Here is a 17,267-nt window from a genome sequence, read left to right on the forward strand (position 1 = left end):
TGTGTACAATGTAGAGGGGTTAGTGTTAAGAAAACTGACTTCGGTTTCCAGCTTCCCACACGCTTGCCAAGAAAGCTGCTCTTCGTCTTTTTGCTTTCAGTGCTTACAAAGGAATTGATGTTCTGCTTGCCAGAATTGATAAAAAAATTCTTTTTTGATTTGTGTTGTTACAGAGCTCTGTGATTTTAAAACTTAAGATGATAGTAGTAGGCAATACATAAGTAGATAGCTATAACCACATCATGCATTTAAGACATTTCAAGATGTTCCTTGTTTAACTAAATCAAATGCTAAATGAGATCTCTGTTTATGTGTGTATAGGTTAATAAATGTGTGAATAAAATTAGTACAAAATTGCCAGGGTGAATCTGATAAATTATCAGGAAAGTAAAATACAGTATTGTATTGACAATCAGTTTCTATTATGAATCCTAACAGATTAGCCAACAGTTTATACTTCACCTGAGCCCGTCAATTTCTGTCTTTAATCTTTCCCTCTCAATCACAAGACCCACAGTGTCTTTGTATCTCTGAGGAGAATGAGGTATCCTAGCAGGTAGGAGGAACATCTGTTCAAAGAAATGGGAAAGCATCAGTGTCAGGAAGTCTTTATTCTTTGTGTTGTCCTTCCCCTGCCCCCCAACCTGCAAAATCCTCCGCTCCTTGCTCCACTTTTCCCCTAGTCTTTGTGGATCCTGTATTGCTCCTCTGCAGCTGTACCCACTTTGGTACCAACAACCCAGCAGATACTGTTTCTTCCTTTTTCAGTGAATGATGACCATTGACTCTGCAATCAGCACTGGCTTTATGGCAGTCATGTGACCTCCTCCCAGTTTGATCATCATTGCTAGCCACAATTGAAAAGAAAATCTAACCAGTTACTCATCTGGAATTTATAAATTTAGTGCAATTTCTGGGTAGCAGAAATGGAAATAAAAAGCAAGTTTGTTGTCAGCTCAAGAAAATATCTAAACTAATCAACCACATGTACCCTTCCAACACAGTGAGCACCTGTGATTGCATGATGAGGAGTGTTATTCTCTCCAGAAATAATTAACAAATATGAGGGGCTGCTTACTCATGCAAGTGACAAAGTAAATAGGCAACATTTGGGTGGGAGAAGTCTATTACTGAGGTTTGAGAATAAACCTTTTTCTAGCAGCTATCTGACTATGTAGGAAGGTGGTAAGCCTGTACTGTTTTCTTCAGCACTACAGATTTCTTAGCCAAGCTTGGGCGAGTCATTACAATTTCTCTGTCTGCAAAACAGACCTAATGATAGTGCCTCACCAGGACTAGTGTCAGTCTTCGCACTAAGGATAACGTGTGTTCCTTTTCATTAATGCTTCTGGTACATGCCAAGATCTCAGCTGGATGTATTTCTCCAGTATGAAGTGTATTACCAGAATCTCACCATCTATAGGTTTGAAAACACAGATCTGTATCTTAATTGAAAATGTCGTAATACTTTCAATGACATCAAGCTATTGGGTCTAATGTGTCTTTCATTTTAAAGGCTGGCCCCACTAGATCCTTTCAAAGACTGAGTGCAGTTCAAGCTTGTGACAATAATAATGAGTGGCAGTTGTAGTAAATCTAATAACTTGTAGTAACACCAAGTAAAATATTGTCACGCATTCATTAAGAGCACTGCAATCTATGCTTTAGCAAGTCCACTATTATAAGGAAAAATAACTGACTGCAGCTGGATACATTTTATCCATATATTGCTCTTTTAAAACTGTTCTCATATTGTGATGGTTGCAAAGGCTAGCTGTGTGAGGACTAAAGAAGGCTGAAAGTAGCTGAAACTCTTAACTTCCTAAGTTCTAGGCAGTTCACTTAATGGCATGTTTGGGTGGGTGGGCAGTATGTACCTGACAATGTGTAAATAAAAGATTGATCCACTTGAATACACAAGGCAGATTCCATGCCATGCAGGGGAATAAGAATTTCTCTCAATATGTTTTTGACTACCTGAATGGGTATCCCAAATGCTCAGAAAGATTTTTATCTGTTACTGAAATAATGAAATGTTGAACACAGTGTATTGTAGTTTCTTGTTAATTACATGGAATTTGCTATACTGCATTCAAGATTTTTAAAATTTTTCTTATCCTGATGCATCTCTTGCACAGCAGGGATAAATTGATTTTTAAATGATTCATTAAATATTAATGTAACATGTACAATAATAACAGAAAAACAACCCTGTTTTACCTCCCCTTCTCGGATGACAATGTCTTTTTGTTTCCCCTTTTCAATTATCTTCAAACACATATCTCCTTTAACCTGGTAAAAAAGCTGAAGGAATAGGAAAGTAACATTAAAGCAACTACTCCAAAACATTCTGTACTTCATATTCTGTATATGAAGGATACATGTATAAATACATTCAATCTGTAATTGCAAATACTTACATGTTTTTTTCTAACCATAAATAGCAGACTTCCAACCTTTGTTGTTTTGAAAACGTTACTAAATATGTATTATTTCCTTTATCTTACATACATTTGACAATCTAAGAGGTCTGTAACTGCTTAGAGCTATTCTGTGAGCCCAGTGGAATTCCATTGCACTGTCTTTACTCCTGAGGATTACTCTTTGTAGGGCTGGGACATTATGGTTCAGACATCCGTTATTTACCCTGTATATAAAGCTTATTTTCAGATGTAGCAGGGTCTTCACTACTACATTCAGTCAAATTAAATGTCACTTTTCCAAATAAGCTCCAAATATGCATGCACAGGTTTTTTGGGTTTGTTGTTTCATTTTTAATGGGTCTTTCTCATTTGGGAATAATTGCCCATTTGGAAGCTGTTCTGCTTTATTTCTGTGGATACCCTCAAAGCCCAGCAACAGCTGCTCCTCTTCCTACTGTGTATGTAAAAGGATTACATTCGAAGCATATGTAAGGACAGAACCACTGAACCCATAATTCTGTCTTCAATGACCTTTCCACAGCTCTGTTTTCAGAGCAGTTTTGTGGGGGCTCTGAGGTGCTCCGAGCTAACCTCATGTTTCATGGCAGAACTGTGCTATGATCTGTAAGCAGATCTGTCTTTGACCTGGAATAATGGGCACATTTTTCCTCATTTTATATAATACAGAGAAATAATACTTTAAAAAGTCAACTTTACTTTTCTGCCACTCTGCCAAGCTTCTATATGCTTTCCATGTTCTGTCTGCCATAGCTAGAAACCAAACATTAATTCATATCATTGCTAGTACAGCTGAAACTGTCTGAAACATGATTAAAAGTTATAATTATAATGAAAATAATTTTATTTATAGTAATTCACTACAATTTTAGCAAAATGGAAAATAAATAAGGGAAGAAAGAAACCACCAAAGTATATAAAAATCCCAAACTAAACCTTTTCCAACATTAGAAAAGCTTAATCAATTTTTTGAATTGGATTATTTCAAAAAGAGTTTTGAAATATTAGTACATGCCCCTGAGAATTCAAGAAACACCTCTATGAACATAAGAAATAATAAATATGCTGTCAAGGGAATGAAATAGTAGAGAACTGAAGGTGTACTGGAAAAAAGCTCATGCTGAGAGCTCTTACATGAGTGAAAAGTTCACCTTGTGCCAGGGACATCACCATGGATAAATTATAACTCTTGTCTAGATGACCACGCTGCCAGGCTACTTATCCTCCTTGCACTCCATTTCCCATGTCCTTTTCCTGTCATTTTCTTTGGTGTTACTGAATAACCATATAAAATGCTATAGCGGCCCTCATTACAGAGCATATCGGGCAGGGCTAACTGCTCATTGTATGACATAAAGTGATTTGAGTGGGGAAATGATCTCTCCTTCATTTCAGAAAAGACTCATGTAAGACCGTAAGATCCTGATGGATTATCTCACAGGCCACTGGTAATATGGCACTGGTAATGCTGAAATTGGAAGGTCCTTTTTGAAATGTTGAGCTCTGGAATATTATCTTCCCTATAACTACTGAGGGAGCTATCACCGAACACATGCACAGGACATGTAGGTGAGGGAAAGGACAACAGAGGCAGAGTTTTATTCTGCTTGTGACTGTGAATCATGCAGCTAAGCAAACTTTCTGGTAATGGAAGACTGGAGAGGGGAAAGGGGCTATCCAGTTCAGTAGTCAAGCATCAGAGTCATAAGTAAAGATTCTGAAGACTAAATTTTGAATTAATTGTTTTGCAATGGGAAAGGAGGAATGAGGTGGGCTACACATTGTCAATAGAAGTGTTTTTCTGAGTGATTTTAAATAGTACCTTTCACTGTAAATTATGATCTGTTCTTCAAAACTTTTTTTTAAAAATGTCTGAGTGTTTCAGTCATCCATAAATCATCTGATGTAACTGTGAATAATACAAGTGGCAGTAGTTACTGAATCTACTGCTGTGCTTATATTATACCTTGAACTTTTATCAAGAAAACTGTCAACTGTTTAACATCTCAGTGAGTTACAGTCCATGCCCATTTCACAGGACACACTTAGCAATACAGTACTGCTGGAATGTTATTTTTTTCTAAATGCTGACTGAGCTTTGCCTTCTGGGCAAATCTAACCCTTTCCTAAATATATCCTGGAAAAATCAAGGCCTGAGTAAGGAAGTACTGGTGTGTGGGTGGGTGCACGCACACGTGTATGTGTATATATGTATATATACAAATATGTATGTGTATATAGATAGATAGTAAGTCAGCAGAGTTCATGGCACCTGAAAATATAAGCTCTCCTAATTGGTCTGGTTTTACTGGGATAATTTGGTATCCATTCTCCACAGCAAAACTGAAAACTGAGGAAATATGCAACATTTTCAGTCTATTAGCATCTTACTAATGATGAGGTCTCTTGTTGCATGTAATATATATATGTGTGTGTGTATATATATCCTTGCAGAAAAGCCTAGATTTGTACATTGCTACTGCATTATGGGTCAAAACTGGACATGGATTTGTCTGAGTGAAAAATATGGCTCAAGGAAGAAACAAAGGTTGTTCACCAGTCTTTTTTTGCTTTTTGTTACTGAATGTGCTGATCCATTTATTGTTATTATACTTTCTTCTTTTCTTCCTTTCATTCTCCAGACTTTTGCCTTTTGTTTAGCTTTCCTGCTTACTATGTGGCATCTTCGCATTACAATTACTCTAAAAACACCTCCTCTTGTTACTTCTCAACCTACCTCTAGAAGTTAGGAGCCACCTAGAAGTCATTCTTTACACTAAGGATAACATTTTTTCATAACACTGCTCAATATGATCATTAAAACTGCAGTTATACCTATGAAAAACTAAACTGAAAGCCCCTTAAGATTGAGTTTGTTTTCTGACTCATTTAATTTTCCTTAAATTCTCTTTACTGTAAGATAATTACATCCTCCTTCCTTAGTCTGCTTCAACCTTCTTGATTATGCTTCAAATCTGATAGTATTGTGTTAAGCCGCAGTGAAAGGCAGCATGACCAGAGCTGAATCATTGTCAAGTCTGTAAAGGGGTATTTCACCCAGTTATGAAGACTCATAAAACAAATTATGCAGACATTTTTGGAAATGATAGGTGGAGATGCAGAGAGGTGGGAATTCACTGTTCCCTTCAGTGAAGCTGCTTGTCTTGGTAGAAATTAATTTCAATAGGGTAAAAGAAAGGTGGATACTACCTTAAAAAGAGCACTATCACCCCTGCCATATTAACATGGTGAGAACTGTATTGCTCCTTTGTCTAGGTATGTGTATCCTAGTAGAATAAAGAAGGAAGCATGCAGCAGGGGAAGAACACAGTATTTCTAATTGGTTTGTATAGGCTAATTAAAAAACAAGTCTATTTTACTTTATGTACAGCAATGTATGTAATTTAATTTAGATCCACCTTTGATACCAAAATCTGCCTAGATGTAGGAGCCCAGAGCTCTGTGAAGGCTTTTGTAGCTGAGAGCTTATTCACAGACCTTCAAATATACCTGCAATTTGCAGTGTACTTTGAGTACTGACTGCTTCTGAAACTGGAATTTGGGATTGCTCAGTCACTTCTGGGATTAGGCTCTGACTTGGCATATCGTGGCTTGTATTGATTGTCAAATTGCTAAATACTAAATTAATTTGCAGAGCAACTCAAATTCTGATGTGGGAGTAGATCCTGGGTGTTCTCCAGACTTCAGTGGCGACTGATCTATTTGAGCACAGAAAAACAATTTTCTTCTTCTCTCATCAGAAGGTTTTTCAGCTATCAGAAGTCTGGAAGCCAAACAGATGAGGAAGGTAGAGAAAACAATGTTGTGGGTTTTTTTTCCCCTCTGCTCATTTACATGTCATCTGTGAAACCTAAATACTAGCCCAAACTCATCCGAACAATTGTATGCAGCAAACCTATTTCTGAAAACACAATCTCTTTCTGATGCAAAAGGATCATCACCCTTATTGCTTTGTAATAGAAGCTTTGTTTCTTATTAAAATTTTCAGAGTTTTCACCAGATAAATACAGGGGGTTTTAAATGTAAAGAAGCAAAAAGGTTTCTCTTGTTTTGCTGCGATTCATGTTCTCAGTTTTATTTAGGAGATAAGCACAGCAAAAACTACCTACTGGGAATGCTTACCTAGCCCCTCTTTCCCCTCCTTAGGCATCCATTATTGCCATACAATGCAAAGGGAGAATTGAGCTGCTAGGGAAGAGTTTCTCAAAAGCATGCTGACTAGAGTGCAACATATGCTAGAAGAAGGGGTCAAGCTTCATTTAAGCAGGTAATATGTCAGCAACTGGAGCCAAGTCTTACTTGTGGTGTGTGTGTGAGGGGGAGAAAAAGAGAAATCAAAACTCAGGTTAGAAAACTCAGACAAGCTGTGGCAGATGTGACCTCAAATCTGTACCACATTTCAGAGCAAGATGTTACAATATCTCAATCAGACCGTGTAAATATGCTAGAAGAAGCTGAAGAGATTGGTCAAGATGATCAAAGGAGAGGGAATTTTTGTTCTGAAAATGCTCTTTAGGACTGCAGTGTAAGGGCTCTGATCTGTGGGGCTGCATCAGTATTTAGGTGGCTCTATCCATAGGAAACAATCTAGATGCTGAGTGTAGAAATTTAGAGTAAAATACACACAGCACAATGAGAAGCAGGGATTTTAAAACCAAGCAGAATACTGTGCCAATGCAAATATGTTGCAGGTGGTAGATGAAAGGCTGATTTGAATTTCTCTGCATGGAACTGCACTGTTTTCTGTAGACTCAACATCAGAATATAAATTGTTAAATTAAAGTCAGCTACTTGAGATTCATTGTGTTTAAGTGGTGGACTGAAGTGTGTAAAGAGACAGGACCCTAAACACTTTTGTGATCCTTGGTTTAGCTGTTAGCATATATCGCTTTCCCCCAAAGCAGCCTGCATGATGCAGTAAATAAAATCTGAAATTCTTCTACTACAGATAAGCTTTGTTATGATTGTGGGTTTTGTCTGTCATTAACTTCCTCCAAAATACACCATCCCCTTCAGTTTTCAGTTACCTTATTTATTTGGAAGTTATATGATGAATTTATAAGATAAGAATAGAAGGTTTCCTCCCCCCCCAGGCTTTGCAAGTGAGCAAAAAGGCAGTAAATACACCATGAAGTCTCTGAGCTGTGTAAGCGCCAAAACTCTTCTTGTCGCAAATGCTACTGTATGATGAAAAGTTCAAGAGACAAAAGTATGTTGAAGATCGTTCCCTGGTACCTGGAATGCACCTGCTACCCCATAGCCGTGTGGGCTTGAGCATCATGTCAGGGTGGCCACAGAAGCTTTAAGTGATCTCATCAAGTCACACAAGAATTGTAGTCACTAGTCCATGTAATGCAAAGCTCTCTTGACTAGTGAGGTTCGTTGGAATAATGATTCATTTGAAAACCTCACCAAACTGGCTATATAGCACTAACACTTTCTTGTTAGTGCATGAAGTTTTGTTGGTATAGATATATAGGTCTATTCTCACAGCAGGTTTTTTGCCATGTTTCAACAGAAGATGCATTTCCCAAAGCAATTCAGTTTCATTTTGAGAATGAGTCTGATTTAGAGGCAGAGAACGTTCGAGTAGATGTTCATTGACTCTATCTCTGTTCTGATGGAGAAGGGAGCAAGGGGCAACTTAACATTTTCAAACAGGAAAAAGACTGAATATGACACAGTGCTAAAGTCAAGCCAAAGAATATGAATGGTTTATCTCTTGTAAGGTGCAGCTTGATTTGGTTCCTTATAAAACCTGTCCAGTGGAAAATAATGTCTCAGGTGTGAGGCAGGACTTCTGTGAAGAAGGACAGCAAATAAATACTGCACAGAAAATTAAGAAGGAAGTGAGGTAGTGCACAGAAAACTAAGAAGGAAGAAAATGTAGAATTACGTATTTAGGAAACTCCTGCTTGTTGAGAGGGGAAAAAAAAATGTGCGAGACTAGCTGTCGTTTTAGCCTAAATGACTGTTCAGGAGACAACCCTAAAAGGCTTTGAAGAGAGTCCAAATCAAGCTTCCATTTTTTCTCATAATTAGCCAGTCAGAACTGATCTTTCCCGATACACCTGCACATCAACTGCACCAGCAACGAACAGCTCAGGAGCAGGAGGATGCTCCTAAGCCCATGTCTCTGCATGTGAACCCCTTGCTGCTGTGAACTGCTGGCTGACAAGTGCAAGTTGTGCCACAGGACACACTACAAACTGGCAGAAAATAATGAGTGAACAGGTATAAACAATTCTAAATTTAACTTTCTTTTCTAAACCAACACCTCTTTACTATAGGAATAATACTAGCAGAATAGCATCAGCTAAATTTGCATAAAGAATTTGTGGGTTTTCGCATTCATGATCTGGCCTGATATCAGAATGCTTATATAGTTTGTCTTTCAAATTGTCACTCAGAGCTATGAATGACCTTTTGCCTGACAAAATAATGAGCTGAACATCGTTTTGAATGGGGTTTTTTAATCCCAAATTTAATTTAGAATGCCCTTTTGTTAGGATATTCTCTGCCTCATGATTCTTCTCTAATGAAAAACATGGATCTAAATTAGATCACAGGAAGGTGCAAATGTGTCTGATAAACAGCTATGGTAAAATTCAATGCATGACTATTGTGCCTCCATAAAAATGGACAAAATTGGCCCACACATTAAACTGATACGTAACTGATAACACTTCTGATGTGTATATTGCCAATTTTTCTATCTGATAGGAATTTCATGTTTTCATTTTTGGTTGCTGAGTAATTGTGGGAAATTTTCTATGTAAACGAGGATGTATTGATACCTAAAAAATCTTGTATCCAGTTGAATTAACAATAATTTACTATACTGTTGCATACTGATATACATTATGCCTTCATAGATGTTGCCAACTTCTTGTACTGTTGGAAAGTCATATAATGGGTTTAGGTTTATTAAAGCAGGCCAAATTATTTTCTAACACAGGAACATCTTGCAAAATATAAAAAATACGTGATAAATTATATTAAACTAACTTTAAGGGAAGGGGAGGAGGAGATAAATTTAAAAAAAAACGGCACAGGAATGGGTTGGGGACCAAGGATAATCCAGTATGAACTGGGAGATGCAGGGAGAGACAAGATTGTAAAGAAAAGAAAAAAAATATATATGTTTAATATTGTAGTGCAAGCTATTGTGCCAGTTAAACCTCAGCTCATTTCTCATTTTTGTGTGTTCCTCTCTTAGTGTATAACTCTAATGTATTCTCCAGAGCAAGAAAATAAATTAAGTGTACAAAAATAAAAAGGTTAAGTTACAGAAAAAATTGTTTGGAATCACTAACTTCCATATGTACCTTCATGTACCTTCATTTTATGCTTTGTCAAACCTTGATGTCATTGACCTTGATTATAAAATTCACTCACTCTTTTTTAACCTAACATATAATACTTAACTATATGCCATAACAGCAGCATACAGATTAGATGTTCTTCTCAGTGCTTTCTGAGCAGTCATACTACAGATGTGATTGCTCCTCTCCCAGGGATGTAATCATGTTGACAAAACCACATTTTGTTTTCCCCAGCTAAGTATCTCTGGACTTTCCTTGTAAATGTACGATGGATGCTAAATTCTTCTGGTTAGCAACAGTCACTTCACACGCACTGCCCTGAGACCTGGCTTTGCCTCCTTCCCAGCCCAAGCAACATGATGGCATGGTCCCGGGTGTTGCCAGAGCTCCTCCTGTGCAGCCAATGAGAAGGGACATAATGGAGAGTGGTGGGTAACCTGTGGTACGTGATGGACATGCCTGTGCCCACAGCCATGGGTGGGCTGTGAGACCATGGTGGCAATCTAAAGCAGACAGGAATCAGACAGTGATAAGGTAGCATCCACTCTTGCAGAGTGGTATGGTTATAATGACTACAAACACCTGCACAGCACAATTATAACAGAAAATTGATGAAGGCTGTTGTGAAATGGTTGGCTTGGTTTTGTGAGAAATGATTCAATAAGTAAACCAAATTTTTGTTTCATTTTAAAAGGATTTGTTGAACTTGACTCTCTTCTGCCTTGAACTACGTAGATGGCTTGGGTTTTCAAAGGTACTTAAAATTAGGTGGCCAAATTTTATTGGAATGACATGAAATAAAATTACTCAGCTGGAAAGCAAGGTAAATTGTCTCCCATCCTGAAACTCTTACTGCCAGGCCTCTAGTGTCCCCTTTCCCTTAGGGTTCCTTCAGAGCCAGTTGTGATACTTCAGATTCAGAAGAGTCCTCAGGCAAAGCAGACAATTCCGTGAAAAACACAGTAAATAAAGTAGGTGCAGATTGTTACAATTTTGATAGGTTTCTACTCTTTCTTCCTATATTCTGCATTTGGCAGAATGGCTACTGACAACTCCAAGCAGTGGGATAGCTTTGTTTTGACAAAGATGTGCAGAGAAGGGGATTGATTTGAAAAATATTGAGAGACTCTATTCTTTAACCTTCCAAACATGAATGAAAGCTGAAAATGCTGATATTTTTCACAAAATCCAGAAAAATATAATTTCAAGCCAATTAAAATATTTCATTTTGATTTTTGAATTTCAAAGTCACTTTTTAAATATAGATTGATCTTCTGCAACAAAATATCACTTTAAAAATATTGTTACCTTTCCAAAGTTTTGTTCCAAAACGTTGAAATGAGACATTTTGATCTGTCAGAATGCTTTTTCTAGTTTCCTGTTGGAAATGAATTATAGTAAAATAGATCTGATCTCATGTGCCTGCTTCAAAGGAAATGCACAGATGGTGTATGCTTCTTGTGAATGATTCTGTTTAAGTCTCTGAATAGATCGAATAAATACAACATCACTGAGCCTGGCATTGCTAATCTGTAGCTGTAACTTCAGATTAGCTGCATTTTAATCATTATAGATCAATTAAACCAGCAAAATATAAATAGCCTATAGGTTACCTCTTCTCCTTCCTCAATATGATAATCCTTCCTCTCATTTGGTCCTCCAACAAACATCACATTTAATTGATGGCGATGCCTAGAAAACAAAGTGACATTTTAAAGCTACCTCCACTTGTGATGTTCTTTATTTCATGTAAGTTTTTTTCTTTTTTAATTCTTTGAGGACAGTGAGTCAATGGAACAATGCTAGTGACAAGCAACATCCAGAATGAGCACTCAAAAGACCTCTGGTGCATCTCTCCGCTCTGCCACTGTCCTGCCAGGTGACCTCAGGCTAGCTGCCTCCTTCCTGGTTTTTCAGTGCCTCCAGCTATGAAAAGGGTACAATGATAGTTACCAACGGTAGAAAGAGCTTTGAACTGTAAAGATAAAGAATGCTTCATAAGAGACAGGAACAACAAGAAAATGTCTTTTCAACCTAAGCTGATTAGATCAGGATTCTGTAAAGGTGAAACACTTTTAAAGGTTAATAAAGGTAAAAACATACTTTTTTCTGTATTGGGTTTGCATGGCAAGGTTTTGGTAGGGGGGGGGCTACAGGGGTTGCTTCTGTGAGAAGCTTCTAGAAGCTCCTCCCATGTCTGACAGAGCCAATGCCAGCTGGCTCCAAGACGGATCCGCCACTGGCCAAGGCTGAGCCCATTGGTGATGGTGGTAGCACCTCTGGGATAATATATTTAAGAAGGGGGAAAAATCCCTGTACAACAGCAACTTCAGATGGAGAGAGGAGTGAGAATATGTGAGAGAAACAACTCTGCAGACCCCAAGGTCAGTGAAGAAGGAGGGGGAGGAGGTGCTTCAGGTGCTGGAGCAGAGATTCCCCTGCAGCCCGTGGTGCAGCCCATGGTGGGGCAGGCTGTGCCCCTGCACCCATGGAGGTGAACGGGGGAGCAGATCTCCACCTGCAGCCTGGGGAGAACCCCACGATGGAGCAGGTGGATGTGCCCGAAGGAGGCTGTGACCCCTGTGACCCCCTGGGAAGACCACGCTGGAGCAGGTTTGCTGGCAGGACCTGTGGCCCCGTGGAGAGAGGAGCTCAGGTGGAGCAGGTTTGCTGGCAGGACTTGTGACTGAAGGACTGCACCCTGTGGGAGGGACCCACGCTGGAGCAGTTCATGAAGAACTGCAGCCTGTGGGAAGGACTCACATTGGAGAAGTTCATGGAGGACTGTCTCCCGTGGGAGGGACCCCACACGGGAGCAGGGGAAGAGTGTGAGGAGTCCTCCCCCTGAGGAGCGAGCGGCAGAGACAACGTGTGATGAACTGACCAAAACTCCCATTCCCCATCCCCCTGTGCTGCTCGGGGGAAGGAGGTAGAGAAATTGGGAGTAAGTTAAGCACAGGAAGAAGGGAGGGGTGGGAGGATGGTGGTTTTAAGATTTGGTTTTATTTCTCATTATCCTACTCTGATTCAACTGGTAATAAGTGAAATTAATTTTCCCCAAGTTGAGTCTGTTTTGCCTGTGATGGTAATTGCTGAGTGATCTCTCCCTGTCCTTATCTCGACCCATGAGCCTTTTGTTATATTTTCTCTCCCCTGTCCAGCTGATGAGGGGAGTGATAGAGTGGCTTTGGTGGGCATCTGGCATCCAGCCAGGGTCAACCCACCACACTTTCCCATGGGTAGCATTACCAGAGATACTCGCGGTAGGAATTAGCAGCTAATTTCTCTTCTATTTATACTAATTTTGCTAAGGTGGAACAACATTACAATGGTTTCATTGTGATTGTGGCTGATTCAGGCCCTTTATCTTAACTCTACCCCTTTTAAGAGCCCAAATGAACACTTCTCTCAGCTGTCATGAAGAATAGATATCAGCCCAATTATCTATCTGACTCTAATAAAGAGGTAAGGTAGCAGGTTTTCATTTGCTAAAAAATGCCCTATAAATCAGACCTGTTAGCTGTGATTCAAAATTTGTTCTTAAACTCTTCTTGACATCTACTTTTCAGTGAGGAGATTCTGGGCAATACTTGGGCTAACAGGAGATCCTAGTAACACAAAACCAGCAGAGCCACACTCCCCTGCAACACCAGGAAGAGCAATGTGTCTGTGTGTCAGCACCTTGCAAGCATTAATTGAGAGAAGCTATTTTGAATGGCTGAACATATGTATTTGATCTGCTATCATCATGTTTACTTCGAAGAGTATTTAAACGATAATGAACAACACAGTAGGGACTAGTAAAGCAGAAACAAGAAGTAACAGTGACAAATTAGTTTGTCAAATAAAAGTCTAGAGAATTAAATTAGATTACAATTCTTAAATTGACTATTTTCATCATAGGAAGCTGTATACATAATAGCACTTGACTTCATGCCCATATCCTAAAATAAGGAACCAAAATCAGAACTGTTTGTACCACGCAGATTTAATATTCATTTTCAAGAATGCACTGTAATACTTCTGCATTAATGAACACCTCTACTAAAGAAGGGCAGAAAGACAACCAGTAACAACACAGCTAATTATCAATGAAATAAGTTAAAATTAACCCTGGAGAATAAGAGAAAGGCAATCTATGGGTATCTTGTAGTCTATTGTCAAGGTGAGTTAATTTTTTTATAGAAACCCATACAGTTTCATTATTAGTTCAATAACTAAAAGTGAAAATATCGCTCTAAAAATCATTGTTGCTTAACTTTTTGTTTGGCACATCTACCATTAATTCTGTTACCTATGGATTTAGCTGGGTTTTACATAATAAACAGGCAACTATGGGTTAATCATTCCTATCATTAACAATTATATAACACCACCATCAAAAAATTCCAGCTATGAAATACAAGCAGGAACTCAAATAGGTTTGTCCATATCGCTGAATAAAGTTGTCTGGCTAATATAGTTGCATTAAGTTAAGAAAAATCATAAGGAAGGAAAGCAGCTTCAGTTAAGACTGCCAAAATGCAGTTAGAGTATCATAAAGGTTTCAGGGGTGTGAAAATTATGTGATTACACTATTTTTAGAATGAGGTGCTAATCAATGGCCTATTAAGTTTTATATACTCTTATATTTATCTTCTTAACCACATTAAAAAAATGGTACCAGCAGGCAACCTTTTAAAAATGTCTCAAGTCCATGAAGAATCAGAGAGTTAATGACTGCAGTTAGGTCCCCTTATGGTAAGTATCATATTCTGAACTAAAAGAAGAGCTTTAAAAGTGCCATAGCTACCTGTAAAAATCAGCTGTGTCAAGGCTTCTGATTATGCACTGATTGCTCATTGTTGAGGTTAAAAAGCATTTAAACTTGCAAGATACATCTAATTAAATTGCAGCTCTTACATTGTATCCTTTTCTTGACTCTGGTAAAACTCTAAGCAGGTGATAATTCAGGAATTGAGGTTTTTGTTTTGAAACCTCAAATAGGTATTTAAAACTTTTGATCCTCTCAAATGTATGGAAGACTACTGAATAAAAGCTTGAAAGCCATAATAAATTTAGACACCAAAAGTACTACTGATTTGCGTAAGACCTAGATTTTAACTGTTAATTCTCTCTTGAAACATAGGATCATAAATTACTAAATGTTTTGAGGTGGTTGCCTTTCAGTGATGTAGAAGGCAGTGAGAAGATTGCCTTATACATCTCTACTCAGAACATAAAGGATCAAGCCTTTGAAAAAATGTTGGAAATCTATTAGTCACTTCTTGGAAAATCACCTAAAACCTTTTTTGACAATCCTGAAAACATTTAGGTAGCACCAGGAGCAGGTGGTGAGAAACTCAGAATTCATATAGTAGATGGCCTTCCTCTCTTTCTTCACAGGCTGAAGCTACGTTGAAAAAATGGATTATTTTTTTAAATTATGCAATTGCTATCACAAAAAAATGTTTCTTGTTTCACTGTGCCTTCTTGAAATGTTTACGGGGGAGACCTCTGATAGAGGTCACAGAATCACAGAATCATCTAGGTTGGAAAGACCTTGAAGATCACCTGGTCCAACCATTAACCTAACACTGACAGTTCCCAACTACACCATATCCCTCAGCGCTATGTCAACACATTCCAGAGTTACTTCAGGATTACACAGAATGGCTGTTAGGTGGTACAGAACAGTGCAGTAATAACAAAAAGGTTCATCTTACTGATGAGGAAAAAAACCCATGAATATTCCATATATGTAAAATACCAAAATTCTACCACCATCACTGGTAAGCTTTAGAAATGAATATGCTTTACAAAATGCTTCCTAATTCCATTTTGAAAATGAAAGTAATGAAAACACTCGGAAGGAGAAGACACTTTCCTCATTCTCTCCCTCTGTGAAACTATTGTAATGATTCAAGTTTCATAATTTCTCGGTTAAACATACAACTGTAGTTTCAACACAGACATCTCTGTAAGGATGTGCCTTTTGCCTTAGCTCTGTCTTGCAATCATTAATTTGAAAAGTAACCCGTACATCAGTGAATGGAAATTAATATCACTGCTACAGTACTGCCCATTCAGCTTTTGAGTAGAGGTAGCACTTCAGGGTAGGGGAAGAGGCATATTTTTTTGATGCTTTTTTAATGATTAAACTTGTAAAGCAATATTTTTTTTTTATTAAAAGCAAGAAAAATGCTTTTTCTTTATAAAACCTGAGTTTGTATCACTCTTTAGAGAGAATCCTTTCTTATGAAAGCCTTCTATATAGAGAGTTTTGGACAAAATGTATTGTCCTCAACTTCAGTGACAAAAGAAATCCTTGCTAACATTGTGACTAGAAGGTGCCACACATTGGACTATTTACACTGGAGCTTTGACACTGAGAACGTGCATGCTGTACAACTGCATAATGCCTACACTTTTTTCTTACATCGACCATCTCATTCAGAATACAGTTCATAGCTTTAAGCTGCCTCTTCAGCTTCCCTACCCTGCCTTGACAGCTCTGGAAATGCCCTGGAAACCTGCTCTTCCAGTGCCCCTGCCCTTCCTTTCTCCTCATCTTTCAGTGATACATCCCACTGTTTTTGATTGCTCCTGAAACTTTCAGGTTGTGATTTGGTAGCACTAATCTGTTAACTAAATCTTCTCATTTGTGGATATGATGCCATCTCCTCTGATTTCTACAAGTTTTTTTGTCACAGGTCCTGACACAAATTCCCTTAACTCAGTCTAACTGCTTAAAAGAGATTTTGAGTTGAGGCAAGTATCTTATATTGAAGTTGATCTTTACAGCTTCTTCTGAGTTACTGCAGAACACATTTCAGTCTCTTTCTGTTCTTTGAAACAGCACTCTGACTGACTGCAGTCTGAGAGGAACTACAGTTCCTTACTAATCTTTACCATATATGCATTTCAACAGCTTCCTCTTATAGCTAGGAATATTTATATAACTAAGAACTGGGTAAAAAAAAATAATCTTCATTTACTTACATAAGCTTATTGCACACAGGTGGCAAAAAGGCAGTTTTGTTTTCTTCTATCCATTTTCTTACATTTACAAGAAGGTCCATGGTCCACCAGCTATGAAACTTTTGACAGAGATACTAAGAGTTTGCACAGTGCTCCTTCTGTGAGGAAACTGCACTTGATTCCATCCCTAGAGCTCAGGGGATTGGTTGGTAGAAGAGGTGTCTTCAGGCTTCAGTGTCAGAGGGGACAGGTCCATCAGCCAAAGGTTACTTTGTAAAGAGTACTAACGCTCCAGCAGCTTAGCTAATAATTGACTAGTGTTTTTAAAATATATATTTTAATCAGAAACTGTTTCTGCCCACAGTAGGTTTCTTAATTCTCTTTGCTACACCAACTGGAGTGTGTATATTACCTCTCTATAAAAATTGCCTTGTTACATAGACAAACAGAGAGTTAGGAGAACGGGCAAGTCTTGGGCATCCACACTCTTCAAGTCTAATACAGAAACTGGTTTCAAAGC

The 17,267-nt window shown here is 38.3% G+C and overlaps 1 protein-coding gene across 1 annotated transcript in view; it reads right to left on the minus strand.

Moving 5' to 3' along the window:
- The window catches only part of HAAO (3-hydroxyanthranilate 3,4-dioxygenase), a 36,914-nt gene extending 19,951 nt beyond the window's left edge, over window positions 1–16,963 (minus strand). Inside the window, exons 1-4 of the mRNA XM_074820643.1 lie at window positions 16,769–16,963; window positions 11,401–11,479; window positions 2,221–2,304; window positions 463–569 (exon numbers count right to left, since the gene is read on the minus strand). Of these exons, the coding sequence (XP_074676744.1) occupies window positions 463–569; window positions 2,221–2,304; window positions 11,401–11,479; window positions 16,769–16,848 (350 nt within the window). The 5' untranslated portion in view covers window positions 16,849–16,963. The remainder of the gene's footprint in view (window positions 1–462; window positions 570–2,220; window positions 2,305–11,400; window positions 11,480–16,768) is intronic.
- Between the last annotated feature and the right edge of the window lie 304 nt (window positions 16,964–17,267).

The sequence above is a fragment of the Strix aluco genome, chromosome 3 (genome assembly GCF_031877795.1).
Source record: "Strix aluco isolate bStrAlu1 chromosome 3, bStrAlu1.hap1, whole genome shotgun sequence".
NCBI classification, from domain to species: domain Eukaryota; kingdom Metazoa; phylum Chordata; class Aves; order Strigiformes; family Strigidae; genus Strix; species Strix aluco.